Source organism: Equus asinus, chromosome 8, assembly GCF_041296235.1.
Source record: "Equus asinus isolate D_3611 breed Donkey chromosome 8, EquAss-T2T_v2, whole genome shotgun sequence".
Taxonomy (NCBI): Eukaryota; Metazoa; Chordata; class Mammalia; order Perissodactyla; family Equidae; genus Equus; species Equus asinus.
In genome coordinates, this window is record NC_091797.1 from 75,282,181 (window position 1) to 75,300,274 (window position 18,094).

General features: G+C 44.4%; 1 protein-coding gene and 1 long non-coding RNA gene across 2 annotated transcripts in view; one reads left to right on the forward strand and one right to left on the reverse strand.

Annotated features, from left to right (window-relative positions):
- ATP6V0A2 (ATPase H+ transporting V0 subunit a2) overlaps nucleotides 1-17,284 on the reverse strand; it is a 38,278-nt gene extending 20,994 nt beyond the window's left edge. The window contains exons 1-8 of the mRNA XM_014858607.3: nucleotides 16,954-17,284; nucleotides 12,805-12,883; nucleotides 10,232-10,329; nucleotides 8,626-8,763; nucleotides 7,578-7,666; nucleotides 6,259-6,385; nucleotides 2,055-2,137; nucleotides 469-562 (exon numbers count right to left, since the gene is read on the reverse strand). Of these exons, the coding sequence (XP_014714093.3) occupies nucleotides 469-562; nucleotides 2,055-2,137; nucleotides 6,259-6,385; nucleotides 7,578-7,666; nucleotides 8,626-8,763; nucleotides 10,232-10,329; nucleotides 12,805-12,883; nucleotides 16,954-17,070 (825 nt within the window). The 5' untranslated portion in view covers nucleotides 17,071-17,284. The remainder of the gene's footprint in view (nucleotides 1-468; nucleotides 563-2,054; nucleotides 2,138-6,258; nucleotides 6,386-7,577; nucleotides 7,667-8,625; nucleotides 8,764-10,231; nucleotides 10,330-12,804; nucleotides 12,884-16,953) is intronic.
- LOC139045911 (uncharacterized) lies at nucleotides 3,490-12,165 on the forward strand. The gene is made up of 3 exons (XR_011505307.1): nucleotides 3,490-3,580; nucleotides 4,769-4,869; nucleotides 12,030-12,165. It is a non-coding gene; the product is annotated as an uncharacterized lncRNA (long non-coding RNA).
- Nucleotides 17,285-18,094: the final 810 nt, after the last annotated feature.

The following is an 18,094-nucleotide window of genomic DNA, read 5'->3' on the forward strand; positions in this document are numbered from 1 at the left end:
TTCTTGCCCATTCCCAACCTTGGCTCAGCTCCCTGTCAACCAGCCACCACCTCGCATCCCATCCCATCCTGCCAGGAAACCCCCTTGGGCTTCAGCAAGTCAGCGTGCACCTCTCACAGCCAAGACTCACTGACAGGAGGAGAAACACGCATTAAAACAGTGCAGGTAAAAGAAAAGCCACCACTTGAAATGCGGCTTGTTTGTCTTCTCTGATGAAGAGTTACACTCCAACACGTTAAAGAGAACCAGAGAAGCTTTTCTAAAGTCCCATCACTACTATCCAGGTTTCTACCAGGCTGCTAAAATAAAACTTCCAGGAAGAGGACGGAGGTAAGTGACATTCCAGTTTCCCTCAAACATCTTGATTTGTCCACAACCAAAATATTCCCTATTAAAAAAGAAAATAAATGGATTTGTAAATGTTTCATAAGCCTCAGATAAGAAGGCAACAGTTTCCGGTTTACTCACAGTATAAAGATCTTGAATCCGGGTATTGAGTCCCTCCTGAATCTCCCTTCGCTCCTCGGCAGTATTTGGGTAGGGGTAAATGTGGCAGTGGTAACTGGAAGACACAATCAACACAGTGTCACACCTGCCAGAACTCGAAGAGCCTACATCGAACACTAGAATTCTATCAACCCACTACTTGGGCCTAGCTCCTTCCAAAATGGAATACAAGCAGCCCCCTGGGAAAAGGGGCAGACACCGGCCCCCGCCCACGGTAAGACCCTGCACACAGACACTCAACAAACGTCTACTGAATTCAACAAGTTTCGCAAACTCTCTCTTGGATCCAAATTCCATTTCTGCCCTCGATGATTCCTGGAAGCTTGTTCTCAATTCCAACTTTCTAAAATTCACCGCCATTCTTGAGTGGGGAAGCATTAAACAACTTTGAAACACAAAAACAAAGACAAAGAACTCACAACAATCACCTATAAAAAGAGAGAAAATAAAGGGGACAAAAAGCTCTGGTTTCCTAGCAACAGCCTCTGACACACCACAGGGCGTCTTCCGAGGGGGCTTGTGACACCACAGCACCCAAGGAACGGAGAGCTGTGCCCCCAAACTGCAGTTACTCCCACATGGCCTTAATATTTTAATGCCAGACTTAATATTTTTCAAGTTCTGACTATTAAAATTAAATGCTTATTCTAGCCTTACCCTAAGCAACGATATCTGTGAAATCCTGGGTTTGTGTGCGGTTACAGTTTTTTCTAATCTATGTAAAAATAAATATACATCTATTAAAATAACAACAGGTTAGTCCACCTAACACCTAAAATTACTTTCCCTACCACAAATGACTGAATATCAGACACTGAGCCAAAGGAAATACCCAAGCCTCACCCTCACCCTCCACAAGAAACAAGGCCATCTAAAATTTCCCCGAGTGGAAGAAAACAAAGGAGTGTTCTTTTGAGTTTTTTATTTGGCTTGGCGCATTCTTCCATTTGTTGACAAGAATAAGTCACAGGTAGATTCCTGCTGTGACATGAGTCACCACCTACTTCCGGCTTACTCTGTCTTCCAGTACAGTGTACTTTTCCCTGCATCAACTCCTTTAGTCCTAACGGCCCTATGAGAGGGGAAACCCGGACCTGGGGACTTCCTAAGTGTGCCCAGTGAGGGCGTGGCACCCTTCCCCATGGTGCACAGGAGAAGACGGCCAAGTGTTCAGCAAAGAATGAAGCACACACTCAATGATGACAGAGAAGCCTATGTGGAGCTAAAACTACGAGGAAGGCACAAAATATTAAAATTTGATTCTCTCACCAATTGCTCCTAAGCCTTGATTCCTAAGAAAAAAAATCAAATCTGGGAATGATATTAACATGGTTTCTACTTCTAAATTATTTTAAGTACTGCACTGGCAAGAGAGACGACAAATTAAATGTTTAAAAACATGGTACTACAGCAAAGATATCACGTAACAAAACCCAGCAGCCTTTGCACTCACTGTATTTCTCTTCAAACATAGAGAGACATTTAAGGAAAAGTAGAAGTTACTGAATATAAAGAAATAAATGAAATGAAACGTTTCTTTTTCTTACCAATCACATATCTTCTTAACCTTGTAGCCAATCTGCTCTCCCCAGAAGGATATCAGAAACACATACCATTTTATGACTTCTCCCTACAAAGAATAAATAAGGATAATTGTTACTTCCGTGTCTAGAACTTTGAAAACGGGCAACTCACACTGTGCTGAAGAGTTAGTTCACTCATTCATTCAACAACTACTGTCAGAGGGGAAGGCGGTGGGGTGGGCGAGAGGGGTAAAGCGGCACCTATGTATGGTGACGGATAAAAATTAAACTATTGGTGGTGAGCACAATGCAGTCTATACAGAAACTGATATATAATAACGTACACCTGAAATTACACAATGTTATAAACCAATGTGACCTCAAGAAAATATTTGAAAAAAAGAAAAAAGTAAACAAGTAGCGTCAATCCTTATTATCTGAGGATTCCATAATGGCAAATTCACCCTAAAATCATTCCTAACTCCAGAATCAATACTCACTGTTTTTTCAGTCATTTGCAGACATGTGGAGCAACAGAAATTGTGAGTTACCCAGTGTGCACATTCCAGCTGAGGTCAAACAAGGAGAATTCTGCCTTCTTGTTTCAGCTCTCATACTGTAAAACTGCGGTCTGACAGTACCACCTTTTTCACATTTTTGTGCTTTGTGTTGGTGATTTCGCTGTTTCAAATGGCCTCAGGGGTAGTGCTGAAGCACGCCTAGTGTCCCTGGGCACAGGAAGGCTGCGACGGGCCTTACGGAGAAAGTACGTGTGTTGCCTAAGTTTTGTTCCAGCATGAGTGACAGTGCTGTTGGTGGTGAGCTCCATGTTAAGGAGTCAACAAGATACATTAAGTAAGGTGTCTTTAAACAGAAACACATGGAAAACAAGATTATGTGTTAATAAGTTGACGAAAACGTTGTGAGCAGAGGCTGGCGGGGACCTAACCCTGTGCGTCCCCCAGGAGCAGTGGTTCAGCACGCACAGACTTTATAGGATATAACTGCTGCGAACAATGAGAACCAACTCATTTACAAAGATTCTACACATGAAACTGAAGAGGTTTTTGGCCTATTTGCCAGGCGCTGTTCCAGGTACCAGGAATAGAGCAGCAAACAAAACAGATAAAAATCTCTGACCTGGAGCGGGGAGGAGGGGCGGGGAGCTTATATTCAAGTTGGCTGCGAGAGACACAAAGAAAGTATGTGATATGTCAAAAAGAGACAAATGCTATAAAGAAAATAAAGCTGAAAGGGGCAAGAGGGAGGGAGGGGCAGGGAGCTGCGATTTTCCCTAGGGTGATCAGGCAAGGCCTTCCTGAGACGGGGGCATCGGAGCCGAAAGGAGTGAAGGAGGTGAGGCAGGAGGCCATGCGGACAGGGCAAGAGCCTGCGGAGCCACAGGAAAAGCTCACACAGAGGCAAGGTGAGGACAGCAGGAAGGCAGTGCAGCTGAGGAGGCGTGGACAGGAAGAGAGCAGTAACACAGACGGTCAAAGCAAACCCCGCATCCTGTCCAGAGCAAAGACCAGAAGAACACACGCAGAAAGGTGAGCAGTGGCGCCTTCTGTGCGGGAGGATCACAGGTGACCGGTTTTCCCCGTGTTTTCTATATTGTTCTGTGTTCCACAGTGAGCGCACATTTCCTCTGGAATCACGGGGGAGGTAAAGAGTTACGGGTTCAAGATACAGCTCTCGTATTTCTTCAAAGACATTTAATGCCCTTTAACATATCTGGTAAAAACTCAGCACAAAAGGGCTAGAAATTGTATAGAAAAAAATTTGGGGGGGCCAGCCCCGTGGTGTAGTGGTTAAGTCCGGGGTGCTCCACTTTGGCGGCCTGGGTTCATAGGTTCAGATCCAGGGTAGAGACCTACACCACTCATCAGGCCATACTGTGGGACTGGCACAGATGTTAGCTCAGAGAGAATCTTTCCCATCAGAAAAAAAGAAAAAAAATTTTAACTTCAGAAAATGTTCTGGGGCCAGCCCCGTAGCCAAGTGGTTAAGTTCGCACACTCCCGCTTCAGTGGCCCAGGGTTTCGCCAGTTCGAATCCTGGGCACGGACATGGCACCGCTCATCAGGCCATGCTGAGGTGGCGTCCCACATGCCACAACTAGAAGGACCCACAACTGAAAATACACAACTATGTACCAGGGAGAAAAAGGAAAAGTAAAATCTTAAAAAAAAAAAAACAATGTTCTGTATGAGAATGACGTGTTATCTGAAGAAAGAAAAAACTCAAAAGAATATGTAAGTGCTACTTCAGAACAGTTTTAATCTTCAGCTTCACAGAGAAAGGTCATAATGGTCACAGTAGAAGGACAATTAACAGATTGCTACTGGCAGGACAAGAGCCACAGAAAAGCAGAAAATATTACAGGTCTATGGTTAATGAACAGCTTGACTGATGAGATTTTCCCAGTGTGTGGTTTACGCAGGCTGAACCCTATGGAAATCATTTCATAGCCAAACTCCTCCTTATGTGTCAAAACTACTATGGAATATATATTAACTTGCAGCCAAAATCCTGAGGCAAATCTAGAAAAAAAAAAAAACACAAACTCTTTTCTCAAAATTAAGAAGCCCTAGTTCCTTTTCTACCTTTGGTAGATCAGTTCACCCTCATTTAGAGTAATATAGTTATTTTTATGGTGAAGTCTAAAAAAAAATCACAGATATTTTAAAAGGCGATTATAGCTCTTTCTTTCTCCTGTCCTTCTGTTTCCCTTCCAGAATAATTCAGCAGGTGCATGCGGGGATGGACCCGGTGGCAGCAAGGGGTGATGGATGGATGGATGGACAGTGGCCCAGGGCAAAGTCAGAGCCCAAGCAAGGTGAGAAGGCCATGCGCAGAGGAGCAGCCTGGGTGGGTGAGAGTGGGGGTGAGAGCCTGGGTGGAGTGAGGAGGGCGTCCACACCAGAGGGCCACAGGGATGGGGAACTCAGAGCTCCACGCAGGGAGGAAGGGGGAGGCAGAGAAGGGAGACTGGTCACATACAAAGGGATTGGACCAAATGAGTAAATATATTAACAATAATGGGAGCCAAGTTTCTCACCGTCAAAGAAGGAAGTTATACACACAGACAGGGAGAAACTTAGACTGAATCCTATGGTACCAGACTGGAAGTGCATGTGAACTCACAGCCACAGAAATAAAGTTGTGTGTGTGTGTATACATCCTGGACAGAGCTAGGGAACAGTGACACCTCAATAACAATGGGCACACCCAGAGACCACATCCCAGCTTCTAAATGCCATTCCCCACTAAAGAGAACAAGGCTCCTTGGAGAAATGGCTGATTCCAGAGCTGTGTGAGGGAAATTACAAGATGGATCTGGACATCTTGTGCAAGAAAGCAAGGAAGTGCTCAAAAAATGATGGGAACACATAAAAAGAACATAAAAGCCAGCTGGAATGGGCTCCAACTGGCCAAATCTAGAGAATTTGAATATCAAAATACATAATTACAGTAAGAGAGTATAACTCATTGAGTAAAACAGGAAATAAATGAATGCACTGAAAATCCGAGGAGGAATGGGATCCTTACAGAGTTTCAAAGCACTTCCTCCGAAACACATATTAATTACAAAAGAAAAAGAGTAACTTCACCAGCGGAGAAGCTACGGCTCACTACACGATCCAGTGATCACAGTGAACATTATCAGCAACGGGACAAACTGAAGCATGGGCCCCAGGGATGCAGCGAGAGTGCAGCAGCACTTCTGTGGCCTTCCTGCCAAAGATGCATGACCCAAATCTAATCATGAGAAAACCAGACAAACCCAAAGTGAGGGACATTCTACCAAAAAAGAATTGGTCTGAAATAATTTTAAAATGTCAAGTCATGAAACTCAAGGAAAGACTAAGAAACTGTCCCAGAATGAAAGAGACCAAAGAGATGGGACAATCAAATGCAAAGTGTGATTCTAAACTAGATCTCTGGCTATAAAAGATGGTACTGAGCGAAGCAGCGAAAGGTGAATGGGATCTGAGGCTGGGAGAGTACTGACGTACCTACGTTAATTTCCTGGTATACTGCGTATTAATTTCCTAGTCTATTCTGATAGTGCGGGACAAAGTCCTCAATTTAGGAACTACATGAACTGTTCAAGGCTGATAAGGCGTCAGGGGAACAACTCACTCTCAGATGGTTCACTTGCACCGAGCCTCCAACTTTGCTGTAAGTCTGTCGCTGTTACAAGGTGATCGTGACATTTACTCACCGTTTCAGGGTCTTCGAGGGGCTCATCCAGTTCTGCATAGGTCAAGATGGTGTACCCTTTGCAGACCCTCCACAACATCTTTTCAAATGCTTCAACTTTTCCTTGGCTAATTAGGCCAGAGACAAATCTATGAGACAATAAGGATAAACTGGAGTCCATTGAAAGTAACGAGTATCATCACGTTAAAAGGATGACGAAGACCGTCATTTCTGGCAAAGTGGTACAGACATCCTGAAAGCCCTCCAACTGCAAAACATCTGAAATGCTGGATAGAATATTTCTGCAACATCCCTTTAAATGTACAGCTGAGCCTATATATAATTAAGAGAAATTCCTGCTATCCAAAAAGGAAACAGGACCTCGCAGCCATCCTGATAAATTATACTGACCCAGCATCTTAAGGCCTCGAGTTTCAATGCCAGCATGGGAGACGGGACACAGGCGCTGGGTCAATATAAGGTGAGGAGATGGAACTGAATCCCCTGACCCCCTAAAACTGGGACTCCCCCGAAGGGCCACAGCATTAGTGAATGGGGGGGCTAGAAAAAGTCCACCTTGCAAAGGCGCCTACAAGTAAACTTGTTTATTTCAGTTTTGGTTCCGGATAGAAGGAAAAAGATCTTCCTTAAGAATTTATAACCACAATTTAGAATTCACTCAGGTTTGTGGCTGAAATCACATTACCTGCATAGTAAAAAAACAAACAGGAAAACAAAAAACCCAAGCTGAGAAATTAATGTAAAAGGATTACAAGTTGGTAGAATGCTCCCAGGTACCTGACAAATGTAAAAATAAATGCTCTCTGAAGGAATACACCCTCAAACTAAACATCCAGGAATTCCTAAGATAAGGAACAGAGAAACATAAGTTCATAGTAAAAAGAAATCACAGACCACATGAGGAAACAAGTTACCATTAGTTCAAGTAAACAGAAAGAATAGGAAGCAGAAAGAGACCCTGAAAATATGATCAGTAAATTAACCGACTCAGTTGAGCCCCTGTTTCCACCAAACAAAACAGAACTTGACATTTGAATGACCAATTATTTTAGGCTTATAGGGACAACACTGAATGGCATAAATGTTCCTTCTTTCCAGTGCATTATACCGAAACAAGAAATCCCCATCATAATTTGCTGAAAAGTCAACGCAGCTGAGTAACTCAGCTCAGCACATACAGGAGTGCAGTGTTTTCCTGAACAAACGCTCACTTTCGTTCAACAAGCACAGGCCCTCAGATGGCACGCATCATTCACTCCAGCAGCTCCTCTTCCCTGACGTGAGGGCAGTACAGCTGACAGCCTGGCTGTCGTCACCTACCCCAGTTTTGCTCCCAGCCTCTGCATACTGCTGTAGTCCAACAATGAGTCATTCTCTAAGGCAGGGAATTCTTCATAAGTGGGTTCAAACTACAAAGAGACAGGAAACCAAGGGTGTCTCATTAAAGGTGACACTTCATTTCTCACGTCATGCTTCCAAACACGTTTTGTAACTAACCACTTAGATCTGGTGCCACGGCCCCGAGAGAACTTAGACTGTAAGTCAGCTCTGACAAATGAAGATCATTTCTCCACCCCTTATTTGTAAGCTACTCGAAGACTTTTACAGAAAAGCATAGTTATAATTTATGTGATCACCTTAATCCAAGATGGAGGACCTCTGTCAGAGTCACCACCATGTGAAGTGAAACTGAGTTCGGAAGGGTGCACTTCTCCCCTCTCCGATACTCTGCTGAGTACACTGCTATCACGCAGACTATTCTTTATTTTTATAAATTAGAGATTTTTTGACATCCTTTACTCTTAGCAATTTGGGGGGGAAAACTAAATTTTAGAGTTCAACTTCCACTGTTCCATTTTTCCACATGATCACAAAAAGATTTTTTTCAAATGCAAACTGAAGCATTTTACAAATAGGAAGGATTATCGCTGAAACCAACAAACACAGGAAAAGGCTGAAAGCTTTCTTCATGTCATATAATCCAAAAGAGAAATAAAGCTAAGATCAAAATGGGGGCTGGCCCCGTGGCCGAGTGGTTAAGTTCGCGCGCTCCGCTGCAGGCGGCCCAGTGTTTCGTTAGTTCGAATCCTGGGCGCGGACATGGCACTGCTCATCAAACCACGCTGAGGCAGCGTCCCACATGCCACAACTAGAAGCACCCACAACGAAGAATACACAACTATGTACCGGGGGGCTTTGGGGAGAAAAAGGAAAAAATAAAATCTTTAAAAAAAAAAAAAAAAAAAAAAAGATCAAAATGGATCTCTTCAAGAAAGCAACGCCTCTACAGGAACTGATAAAATCGGAAATCCTACAGGCACAAGAGTTTTAGAAAAGGAAAGCACATGCTCTCGGGTGTCATGAGTACCTCCACGTTCCGCTTCATGAAGGTTCTCGTCACTCTTAGCATGTGCGTGTACTCAATCAGTTCGAGCAAGTTCTTCCTCAGTTTCTCCTTGTTCTTAGTGACTTCTCTCAGCTCAACTTCAAGCTTCTGCAACTGCTCCTAAAACAGAATGGCCGCTACTTAAGAGGCTGGGGGAGCTCCCCGTCTAGCTCCGACAAGCTTTTTACAGCATGCCAAAACCAGGGGAGGTGTGGAAAAGCCAGGATTCATCAGAGTTTGGTAGAGATATGAAAACACAAAAAGACTTTAAAACCTCATCATTTATTGTTTCACATTAATTCAGGTAACTCCAATGAAGCTCACGCCACGCACGACGGAAAGCGTTCTGGATGCCGTCATGGCTCTAAGTACCCCAAGGCTGGACCCAGTCTCTGATCTCAGGTCCTATCATTTCCTCTGGTTTTCCTTTGTGTGCTTATCCCTTATCATACATCGAAGAGTCTTCCTCTTTCAAGTCTACATTTCCTTTTATTTGCAACGGAAAATTTTTAGATAATCTTTTCTAAACATACATATCCCCAGTCTATAGCTTAAGTGTTTCTACGCAGTTGCACTTACACAATTATTGGGCAAAAAAATTCTTTGGCACAAATGTTCTTTAATAATTAGTTACATACCAAGCATCCTTAACAACACTTAAGTATTAAAACAACAGAAGCAGAAATCTGTAAAACAAATTATTGACTCAATGAAAACTTGTATTCAAACAAATGACTTGACATACTATATTCATTACTTGTGCTCTGCCTTATAAAAACGAGGAGTCAGTAATCACTGTATTTGTAATTATCTCATAAGCAACCCATCAAACAGGCCAAGCCAGATGACTGCTTTCTACTCATCTGATTGTATAATTCTGTCCTGAGTCCACTCCTACACCAAATGGTAAATGACTCGCTCCCAGATAAACAAGCTGAGCAGCCAGCAATGGGATGGCCCCAGTTACACGGTACTAATTGTTTCAGAAGAGCTGTAAGGGGTTCTAGTCTATTTCCCAGTGTGATGAACTACCAGATGATTCGATGGAAACCTCAATGGGTTATCCATGGGGGGATGCTAACGAATAAGACCAGCCGGTGTTCTCACAGGAGGAATATATATGCTCAACACCCCAGACACTGAACTCAGGGAGAAGGAATTCTGCGGTCTGCCCACCTGGAACATCTTCACAGCAGCTTCCGAGAGGGGGAAGTCAGGGAATCAGAAAAGAACGTGAAGGGCATGAGGCTGAACCCTCAATTACATGCATGAGGAGAAGCATGAGAAGGCATGGATAAGCCCAGAGTGAGCTTTCAGAAAAATTACATGACTAACAACTAGATTTTACAACCTAATTCTTGCTACCCTCTCTTCAACACTTACCTGGAAAAGGAGCACATATCTTATACCTTAAGAGAAAACTGAACTACAGTTAAAATTTATCACAGATACTCTCTTACCGAGGTTCTTTCATTTCCAGTCCACGGTTTTGAGAAGAAAGGCAGAAAAGCACTAGACAATATAAAACAAGGAAATAAGCAGTACCTGAGATGAGTGACTTACGACAGTATCTCCAGAAAGAAGTTACCTGCATTTCCAGAACTTGTTTCAGAGGTGGTGCAGGAGGACTGGTGTCTCCCTCAGGAAGCGGAATGTCAGCTCTGTTAATTTCCTGCACCAAATATGCTGTGCAAATAAAAGTTAAACAAATTACACTCAAAAACTTACTATAAGACATTTCAGTCGGAACATTTTACATCCCAACCTTTCCCAGGTCATCGAAAAATGAACGTCTAAATGCACAAAAATCTTGCGTGTTCCAACTGACACAGGTCGCCACTTGCAACTTTATTTCCAAAGGCCTGCAAATAATTCTGCCTAGAGAGAGCATGTAGTGACAAAACAAACAATAACCTGGACAAACATTTTCTGAAACCTCCATTTTCTTCATTTCTAGATCTTTAAAGAACTCTGAATTCACAGCTGTCCCCGCGCCTGTAGATAAAGCAGAAAGTGGAGGACACGCCTGGAAGGGCAGGAATAACCCGCTGAGAGACCTACACTAGTCTCGCCAGAGACGGCAGTGTGACTTCCTGCAGACCCCTCACGAGGAAAGCAGCATGCAACAGAAAATCAGAACCTCTGTCAGCAAAGGAGCCCTGAGAGACACAGGGCAGAAAGCCGGCTCTCCAGCGAGGCCCCGCCAGCCAGGGTGACTCAGAACAGCCGCACTGCTTCCCCACTCACAACTGACATTAAACCATTAAACACTAGATTCATGACCTTAGGGAAACGCCAATCAAAACTACCTTGAGATATCACCTTACGCCTGTTAGAATGGCTATAATCACCAAGACAAAAGATAACAAATGTTGGAGAGGATGTGGAGAAAAGGGAATCCTCATACACTGCTGGTGGGAGTGCAAACTGGTGTAGCCACTATGGAAAACAGTATGGAGATTTCTCAAAAAATTAAGAATAGAAATGCCATATGACCCAGCCATCCCACTCCTGGGAATTTATCCAAAGAACTTGAAATCAATGATCCAAAGAGACTTATGCACCCCTATGTTCGCTGCAGCATTATTCACAATAGCCAAGACATGGAAGCAACCCAGTGCCCATCGACTGATGAGTGGATAAAGATGTGGGGGGTGTGTGTGTGTGTATATATATATATATATATGTAATGGAATACTACTCAGCCATTAAAAAAGGACAAAGTCATCCCATTTGCAACAACATGGGTGGACCCTGAGGGTACAATATTAAGCGAAATAAGCCAGAGAAAGACAAACACTGTATGATTTTACTCACGTGGGAGATAAACAAACACATGGACAAAGAGAACAGATCACTGGTTACCAGAGGGGAATGGGGTTGGGAGTTGGACAAAGGGGTGTAGGGGCACATGTGTATGGTGACAGATAAACATTAGACTACTGGTGGTGAGCACTATGCAGTCTACACAGAAACTGAAAAATTATAACGTACACCTGAAACTTCACAATGTTATAGACCATTATAACCTCTAAAAATTTTTTAAAAACTACATTCTTGAAACTAATAGTGAACCAGCCAAGCTTAGGTTAAGGTTAATTTCTTTAGTTTATATTTTCAATTCCATGAAGCATTCTTTTCCTTAGGATAAAAGTCACAATAGCTGGTAAAGTCATGAGTAGATACAACATTTTGGAGAAATGTTACTGGCTGTTTTATTAAGAAAAAAAGAAAAAGACAGCGAGGCTGTCTGACCGACCAGACAGCAAAGGAAGCAGTAGGTGTGAGCGGTTCCCGAAAATGGACACAAATTCTTTTAACCTATTTACACCTAAATCTACTTGAGAGTTTCTTTTTTTTTTAAGTCTGTATTCTTTCTGAAACAGTTTAAGCTACAGGAAGTCCTGGACATTTATAATAGGTTGTCACTCCTGCCATGTTCAAGATGTCACAGACGAGGAAGGAGTCTGAGCTGCCGAGCTTTAATGGCCAACAGTCAGAGCACGGACCTAACACCTTCAGAAGGCCGGAGAAAAAGGAAACTATCAACCACTCTCCCTGCTAGTTCCTACTTCACGTTCTCCGAGGTAATTTTAAGTCACATATTAACATGTATACAATGTTTTAAAGTTACTATAAACTACAAGGAATTGGTTAAATAAATTATGGCACATTAATACAATGAAATGCTTTGCAGCCATTAAAAATGACAATGGGTCAACCTGTTTATTGAAATGGAAGATGTTACAGTGAGTACCATTAAGTGAGAAACAAAATAACCTGACTATTATGTATGTAAATCCTTACCTTTATAGATGAATAGTAAAAAGCATGGGGAAAAACGTAAATATCATATATATATATTTAAAAATAAATAAAAATAATATAAATATATCAAATAACATAAGTATACAAAAACATAAACATTTATTATATAAAAATAATATAAATCTATAATATACAGGTTTATATATATGTTTTATTATATAAAAACACAAACCTATAGAAAAATAACATAAACCTACATAACAGTGATTACCTCTGAATATTGAGAATACAATTTCTTTTTTCTTTCTGCTTGTCTGTGTTTTCTAATTTTTCTCAAGTGAACAAGGTCTGCTTATATAAAAATAATTAGCTACGTTATTAAAATAAACTTACCCAGTATTCGCTCTAGCTCTTCACACCTCTTCACCTCACCAACAAATTTCCTTTGGAAAGAACTTACATTCTGGTTGAGCTGAAAAAAGGATAAAAAACTTGCTTTGAATTTTCTACAATTTAAAAATAAATTTGATTTTGAAAGTATTATTGGCAAAGGTTTGGGGAAAAGCACATCCTTGTTTACTATTGAATGAAAGTATAAATTGACATCACTTTTCTGGAAAGTGATTTGGCAACTGTTATCAAAAAAGCCTGAAAAATCCTTTGGCCCAGAGATAGCCCATGAAGAAATTTAACCTAAAGGAAAAACAGTAGATACAGACATAAATTCATCAAGAAGAACACCAATCTCAGGGATACAGAAAAAACAATAACAATCGAAAATGCGTTAAAGAAATTACCGTCTATATCCATACCACGGAATACTACTCAGCAATGAAAAAGAGCCAGCTACTGACACACTCAACACCAGGAAGGGCTCTCAGAAACACAATGCAAGTGAAACAAGCTGACACGGAAGTCCACATGTGCGATTCCATTTCTATGAAATGTTCAGAAAGGGCAAATCTAGAGGCAGAAAGTAGATTAGGGATTGCCTGGGGCTGGGGTAGGAATGGCGATTAACTGCAAGTGAGCATAAGGGATCTTACTGGGGTGACATAATGTTCTAAAAGGGGACGCGGGATGGTGATGACAGATGCACAACAGTAAATTTTCTAAAAATCAATGAATTGTACACTTGAAACGAGTGAATTTTATGATACACATCAATAAAGTTGTATAAAATTATGGTTCAGTCATACAACTGATTACTACACACTTATTAAAAATTATGTTTTAAATGAGTAAGTTATTTATATTAAGAAATTATTATTAACAATTTTAGGCATGATAGTATGGTATTGTGGCTATGATTTTTAAGTGTCCTTATCTTTCAGAGATACTTATTGTAATATTTATAAATGAAATTACACATCTGGCAGTTACTTCAAAATGCTCCTGTCTAGGAGGCAGTGGTGAGTTTCTATTGTGTGTACATGGGAGTTCACTGTTCCCAGACACTCTTTCCTCCACTTAACTTCTTCGAATACAAAACTTAAAACAATAAAAAATATTGTAAAAGAATACTTAATAAAATGAGGAAATTAGTCATAATCTGTGTAGGAAAAAGAGTCAAGATATTTTGAGTGTGGTTCCAATTATATTAAAATACATATATAAGTACATTTTAACATATTATTAGAAAAATAATGTTTGATTGACCAATATTAACCAAAAAGTTAAAATGATTATTTCCAGGTATTGGGACCCCGGAAGTTAGTATCTTATTCTTACTTACTCTTCTTTGGAAGTTTTCCAAATTTCCCACAATGGACATATATTACTTTTATTAAAAAAAAAATGACAGTAACCGTTCATGTTGAAAGGCATTTAGGACGGAATTTTATCTTTACTCCATCAAGCACTTGTACTGCGCACTTTCAAAACATAGAACGAGACAACGGGCGGGCACGAAACTGCTCAGGCAAGCGGAGAAGGGTCCGCCCCAGAGGCTCAGTTCTTGTTCAGTTTTTCAAAATTTTGTTCTCATCATTCACCAAATGAAAACTAAAAATTCCAATTTCACTTCTGTTTGTCACATCTGTATTCATTTCTGGAAGTCAAACTAACCTGAAGTAACCACTTTCAAGTCCCTAATGATTCAAACACCACCTATTTCTAGAGAACTAAGAATGTGAAAAGGAAGCTACGCACCAGAAGCCATCTACAACACAGCTTCTCAGTTTCAATTTTTTTCCTTCAATCTCAAACACTAGCTTAATTGGACATTACGGTTCTACAAATAGAATCTTCACGAAGAGGCCAATTTCTAAGACAATGAGACCAACAGGACTGGATTCGACATACACCATCTTACATGTTAGGTGTTCTTTTCTGTTGCGTGGTTTCTTTCACAAACTTTTGTTTGTTTTCTTTGTAGGAAGGCAACATCATCCTAATTCCAGGCTGATGATATCACGTATATTTTAACGCAGATTCATTTGGGGACTAACGTTTAACCTAGACACACTACACTGGCAGAAGACACCTCGTGTGTTTTTACTGATAGCCACACCAGTGATGTCCTCACTCCAGCAGCTAAAGGACTAAAGGAGAAAACTCTCCTTAGACTGCAGACTGTTACATAAGTGACATGAACTTCCCCGTCACTGAGTCCTGCAGGTTATTTGAATAACCTTTCTTTTTTGCAAGTCTTCTCATTGGCTGTCACTACAGAAATCCTTGACCTGTCTCCCTTCCCTTAGAAGGATTACTAAAAGAAAAGGGAGAAACCATCCAGCCTGGGCAAGCCAGGAACGGCTGACGTCAGTGATCCCATCCGCTGAACCCGAAGTCAGTAAGGAACTCCAGAAAAGAGCAGAGAAAGTGTCAGATGTGACAGAGCTTTCTGCACTAGCACCACGCTGCTCGACAGTCAACACACACACACACTCTCACCTGAGCTCTGAAAAACTAGCAACACACGAGAAAGAGCTCATTTTACCATTTTAGCTTTATTTTCCTTCTGGAAAAAGATGAACCGCTTTCTTTTTCTTTCACTGATTTCCAGTTAAAAAGGATCTCAAGTCTCCTCCACTCCCTAATGTAATGCACTCTGAAACTGGAATCCCTGTGGCGATTAGGGCATTTGTTCAAATCTCTAAGATTTAAGCTTGATAAGTCTCTTGGCTTGAGTACTAACAGGATGCAACAAATCTACTTGTAATAAAGAAGGGAGCCCGCTTCCCTCACAACTGTTTCCTGAATCTTTCAGGTGCTCCTCACAGCTCAGCACAGCACTTGCCAGATGAGTGGGTACCATGTCCTGAAGCCAAGTGGCTCCAGGAACCAGGAAGAGAGCCGGGAGTGCCCTGAAGCCTTGCCTGTTACGCAGGAGTTTCTCCCTGACCTTGACATTGCCTTAGGGGGCCAACCCAAGGATCACTGATATCAGATCTTGGGGTAGGCATGTTCTCTTTGGAAATTAAGGACCCCCTCCGAAAGATGAAGGGAAACAACCAAGAAATGAAAGTTGTGGCCCAGGAAATAAGATGTTCACCTGAAGCAACTCCCAGTTCAATCAGTAAGTATTAGGTCCTGCTTAATAACCCACGGTCCACAGGGGTTCTTCTTCCTCCTAGCACTTATCACAGTTCATAATCAATCTGTCTGTCTCCTCCCAGACTGTGAGCAACAAGAACACAGGGACTTGGTCCGCCTCGCTCACCAGTGAGTCTCCAGGACTCAAACCAGGGTCGAGAACAGAGCAAGCACTCACTGAAAGCTTGCCGGAGTGTTCAACAAACGCCCATCCACACAAGGACCGGGCTAAGTCTTGGGGAATCCGGAGGGAGCAAGTCAGGCAAGGCCTTTATCCTTGCAGGTGACAGTCCTCGGTGGAGACAAACAATAAACGAGTAAACAGATACATAAACAAGTGTTTGTTATGACCCGCTCCGGAGACGGCTCCCATTCTAACAAACACTGCTGTGCTGCACGCCTCACCAGGCAGTGGCACGGACATCATCACACATCAGTGAAGAAAACTGACCAAACCCCTCCCTCCCCTCCAGGAGCTTCACCAAGCTGCTTCCCAGGCCAGCTCTGGGCTCTCCCGTCCCCTCCGCCTGGGACCCTGTTCCCCCAGATCTCCCCATGGCCGGCTCCTTCCCATTCAGGTCTCGGCCCAAACGTCACCTCCTCAGAGAGGCCTCCCTTGACCACCCCACCCGAGCCACCATCACGCCACCCCGTTTTGCGTTCTTTCTAGCACCCATTATCCCGTTTACGGATTTATTAGCTTGATATCTGTCCCCGCACCCCCGGAGGATCCCGAAGGACTGCAAGAGGCCTTCTCGGATTCGCTCCCCGCTCGCGCAGCGCGGGCACCCAGGGCGCTCCCCGAAGTTGATGGGGACGACCCGGGGCGCTCCTAACCAGGCGCCTGGCGACCCCGGGCTCGGGCCCCGCTCGGCGGAGGCATGGCCGGTGGGCTGGGCCCCGCTGCCCCATCTGGGACGGGGGGACACGGCCGCCCCGCGCCGGCGCCCGCGGAGGAGGCCCAGCGAGGGCGGGCGGCCGCGGCGCGTCTCCGGCGACACTCACGTCTCGGAACTGGACCAGGCCCTTCTCGCCCAGGGCGCTGAGGCACTCGTAGGCCGTGCCCGACTGCAGGAAGAGCTGCGCCAGGCACATGGTCTCGCTCCGGAACAGGGACCCCATGCCGGCCGGCCCGCGCCCCGGCGGGGCCCGAAGGCGGCGGCGGCTCCGCGCGCGCGGGCCCGCACGGTCAGCCGGGGCGGCCCGGGCCTCGGGATCCTGCTGCGGCCTGGCCGCGGCCCCGCACCATGGGGCTCCCGACGGCACGGCCCCCCGCGTCCTGCCACCGCGGCCGCCGCTCCAGCCGCCGCCACCGCGGCCGCCCGCCAGGCCCCGCCCCCCGCGGCCGCCGGTTCCGGTTCCGCCCCCGCGCGCCCGCCCCCCGCCGGCCGACCAATGGGCGCCCGGAGTTGCGGCCGCCGCCAGCCGGGCCAACAGGCGCAAACCCGGCGAGGGACAGCCGAGGCTCCCGGCGCCCAGCCGGCCCCGACGGAGGACAGCCCCTCGCTCTGCGGCTGAGAGCTCGCTAAAATGAGCTTCGTTGAGATGACGTGCCATAAAGCTCACCCGATGAGAGCGTACAGTTCTGTGATTTTAGTAAAGTTACAGGGTTGCTGTGCAGCCATCATCACGATCAATTTTAGAACCTTTCCATCAATCCCTAAAGGGTTCCTCCTGCTCAGCTGCATCAATCCCCTCTCCATCGTCAGCCCAGGGCAACCACTAAACAACTCTGTCTCCACAGATGCCTTTTCAGGACATTCAGATCAGCGGAACGATGCCCTATGTGGTGTTTGCGGCTGGCGTCCCTCTCGGGTCCTGTCCCCGTGCAGACCAGAGAGCAGGGTCGGATGTCCGGGACTGCAGTCCGGCCCACGGCTCGTGCCTGCTGCGATCCCCCACACGGCAGCCACAGTGACTCCGACAGTGGACGAAAATCCGATGTGAGCCTACTTAAAGTCCTCTGGCTTCCCCCACTGCATGCAGAATAAAATCCAGACTTCTTACCACGGCCAGCAAGGCCCCACGGGATCCGGCCTCTGCCTTCCCCACGCCCTCGTCTCCGACCTGCCCTGGGCTCCCTTCGCTCCAGCGGGACCTGCCTTCTTTCTCTTGCCAGGTGGAGGCCCTTGAACTTGCTGAGCCC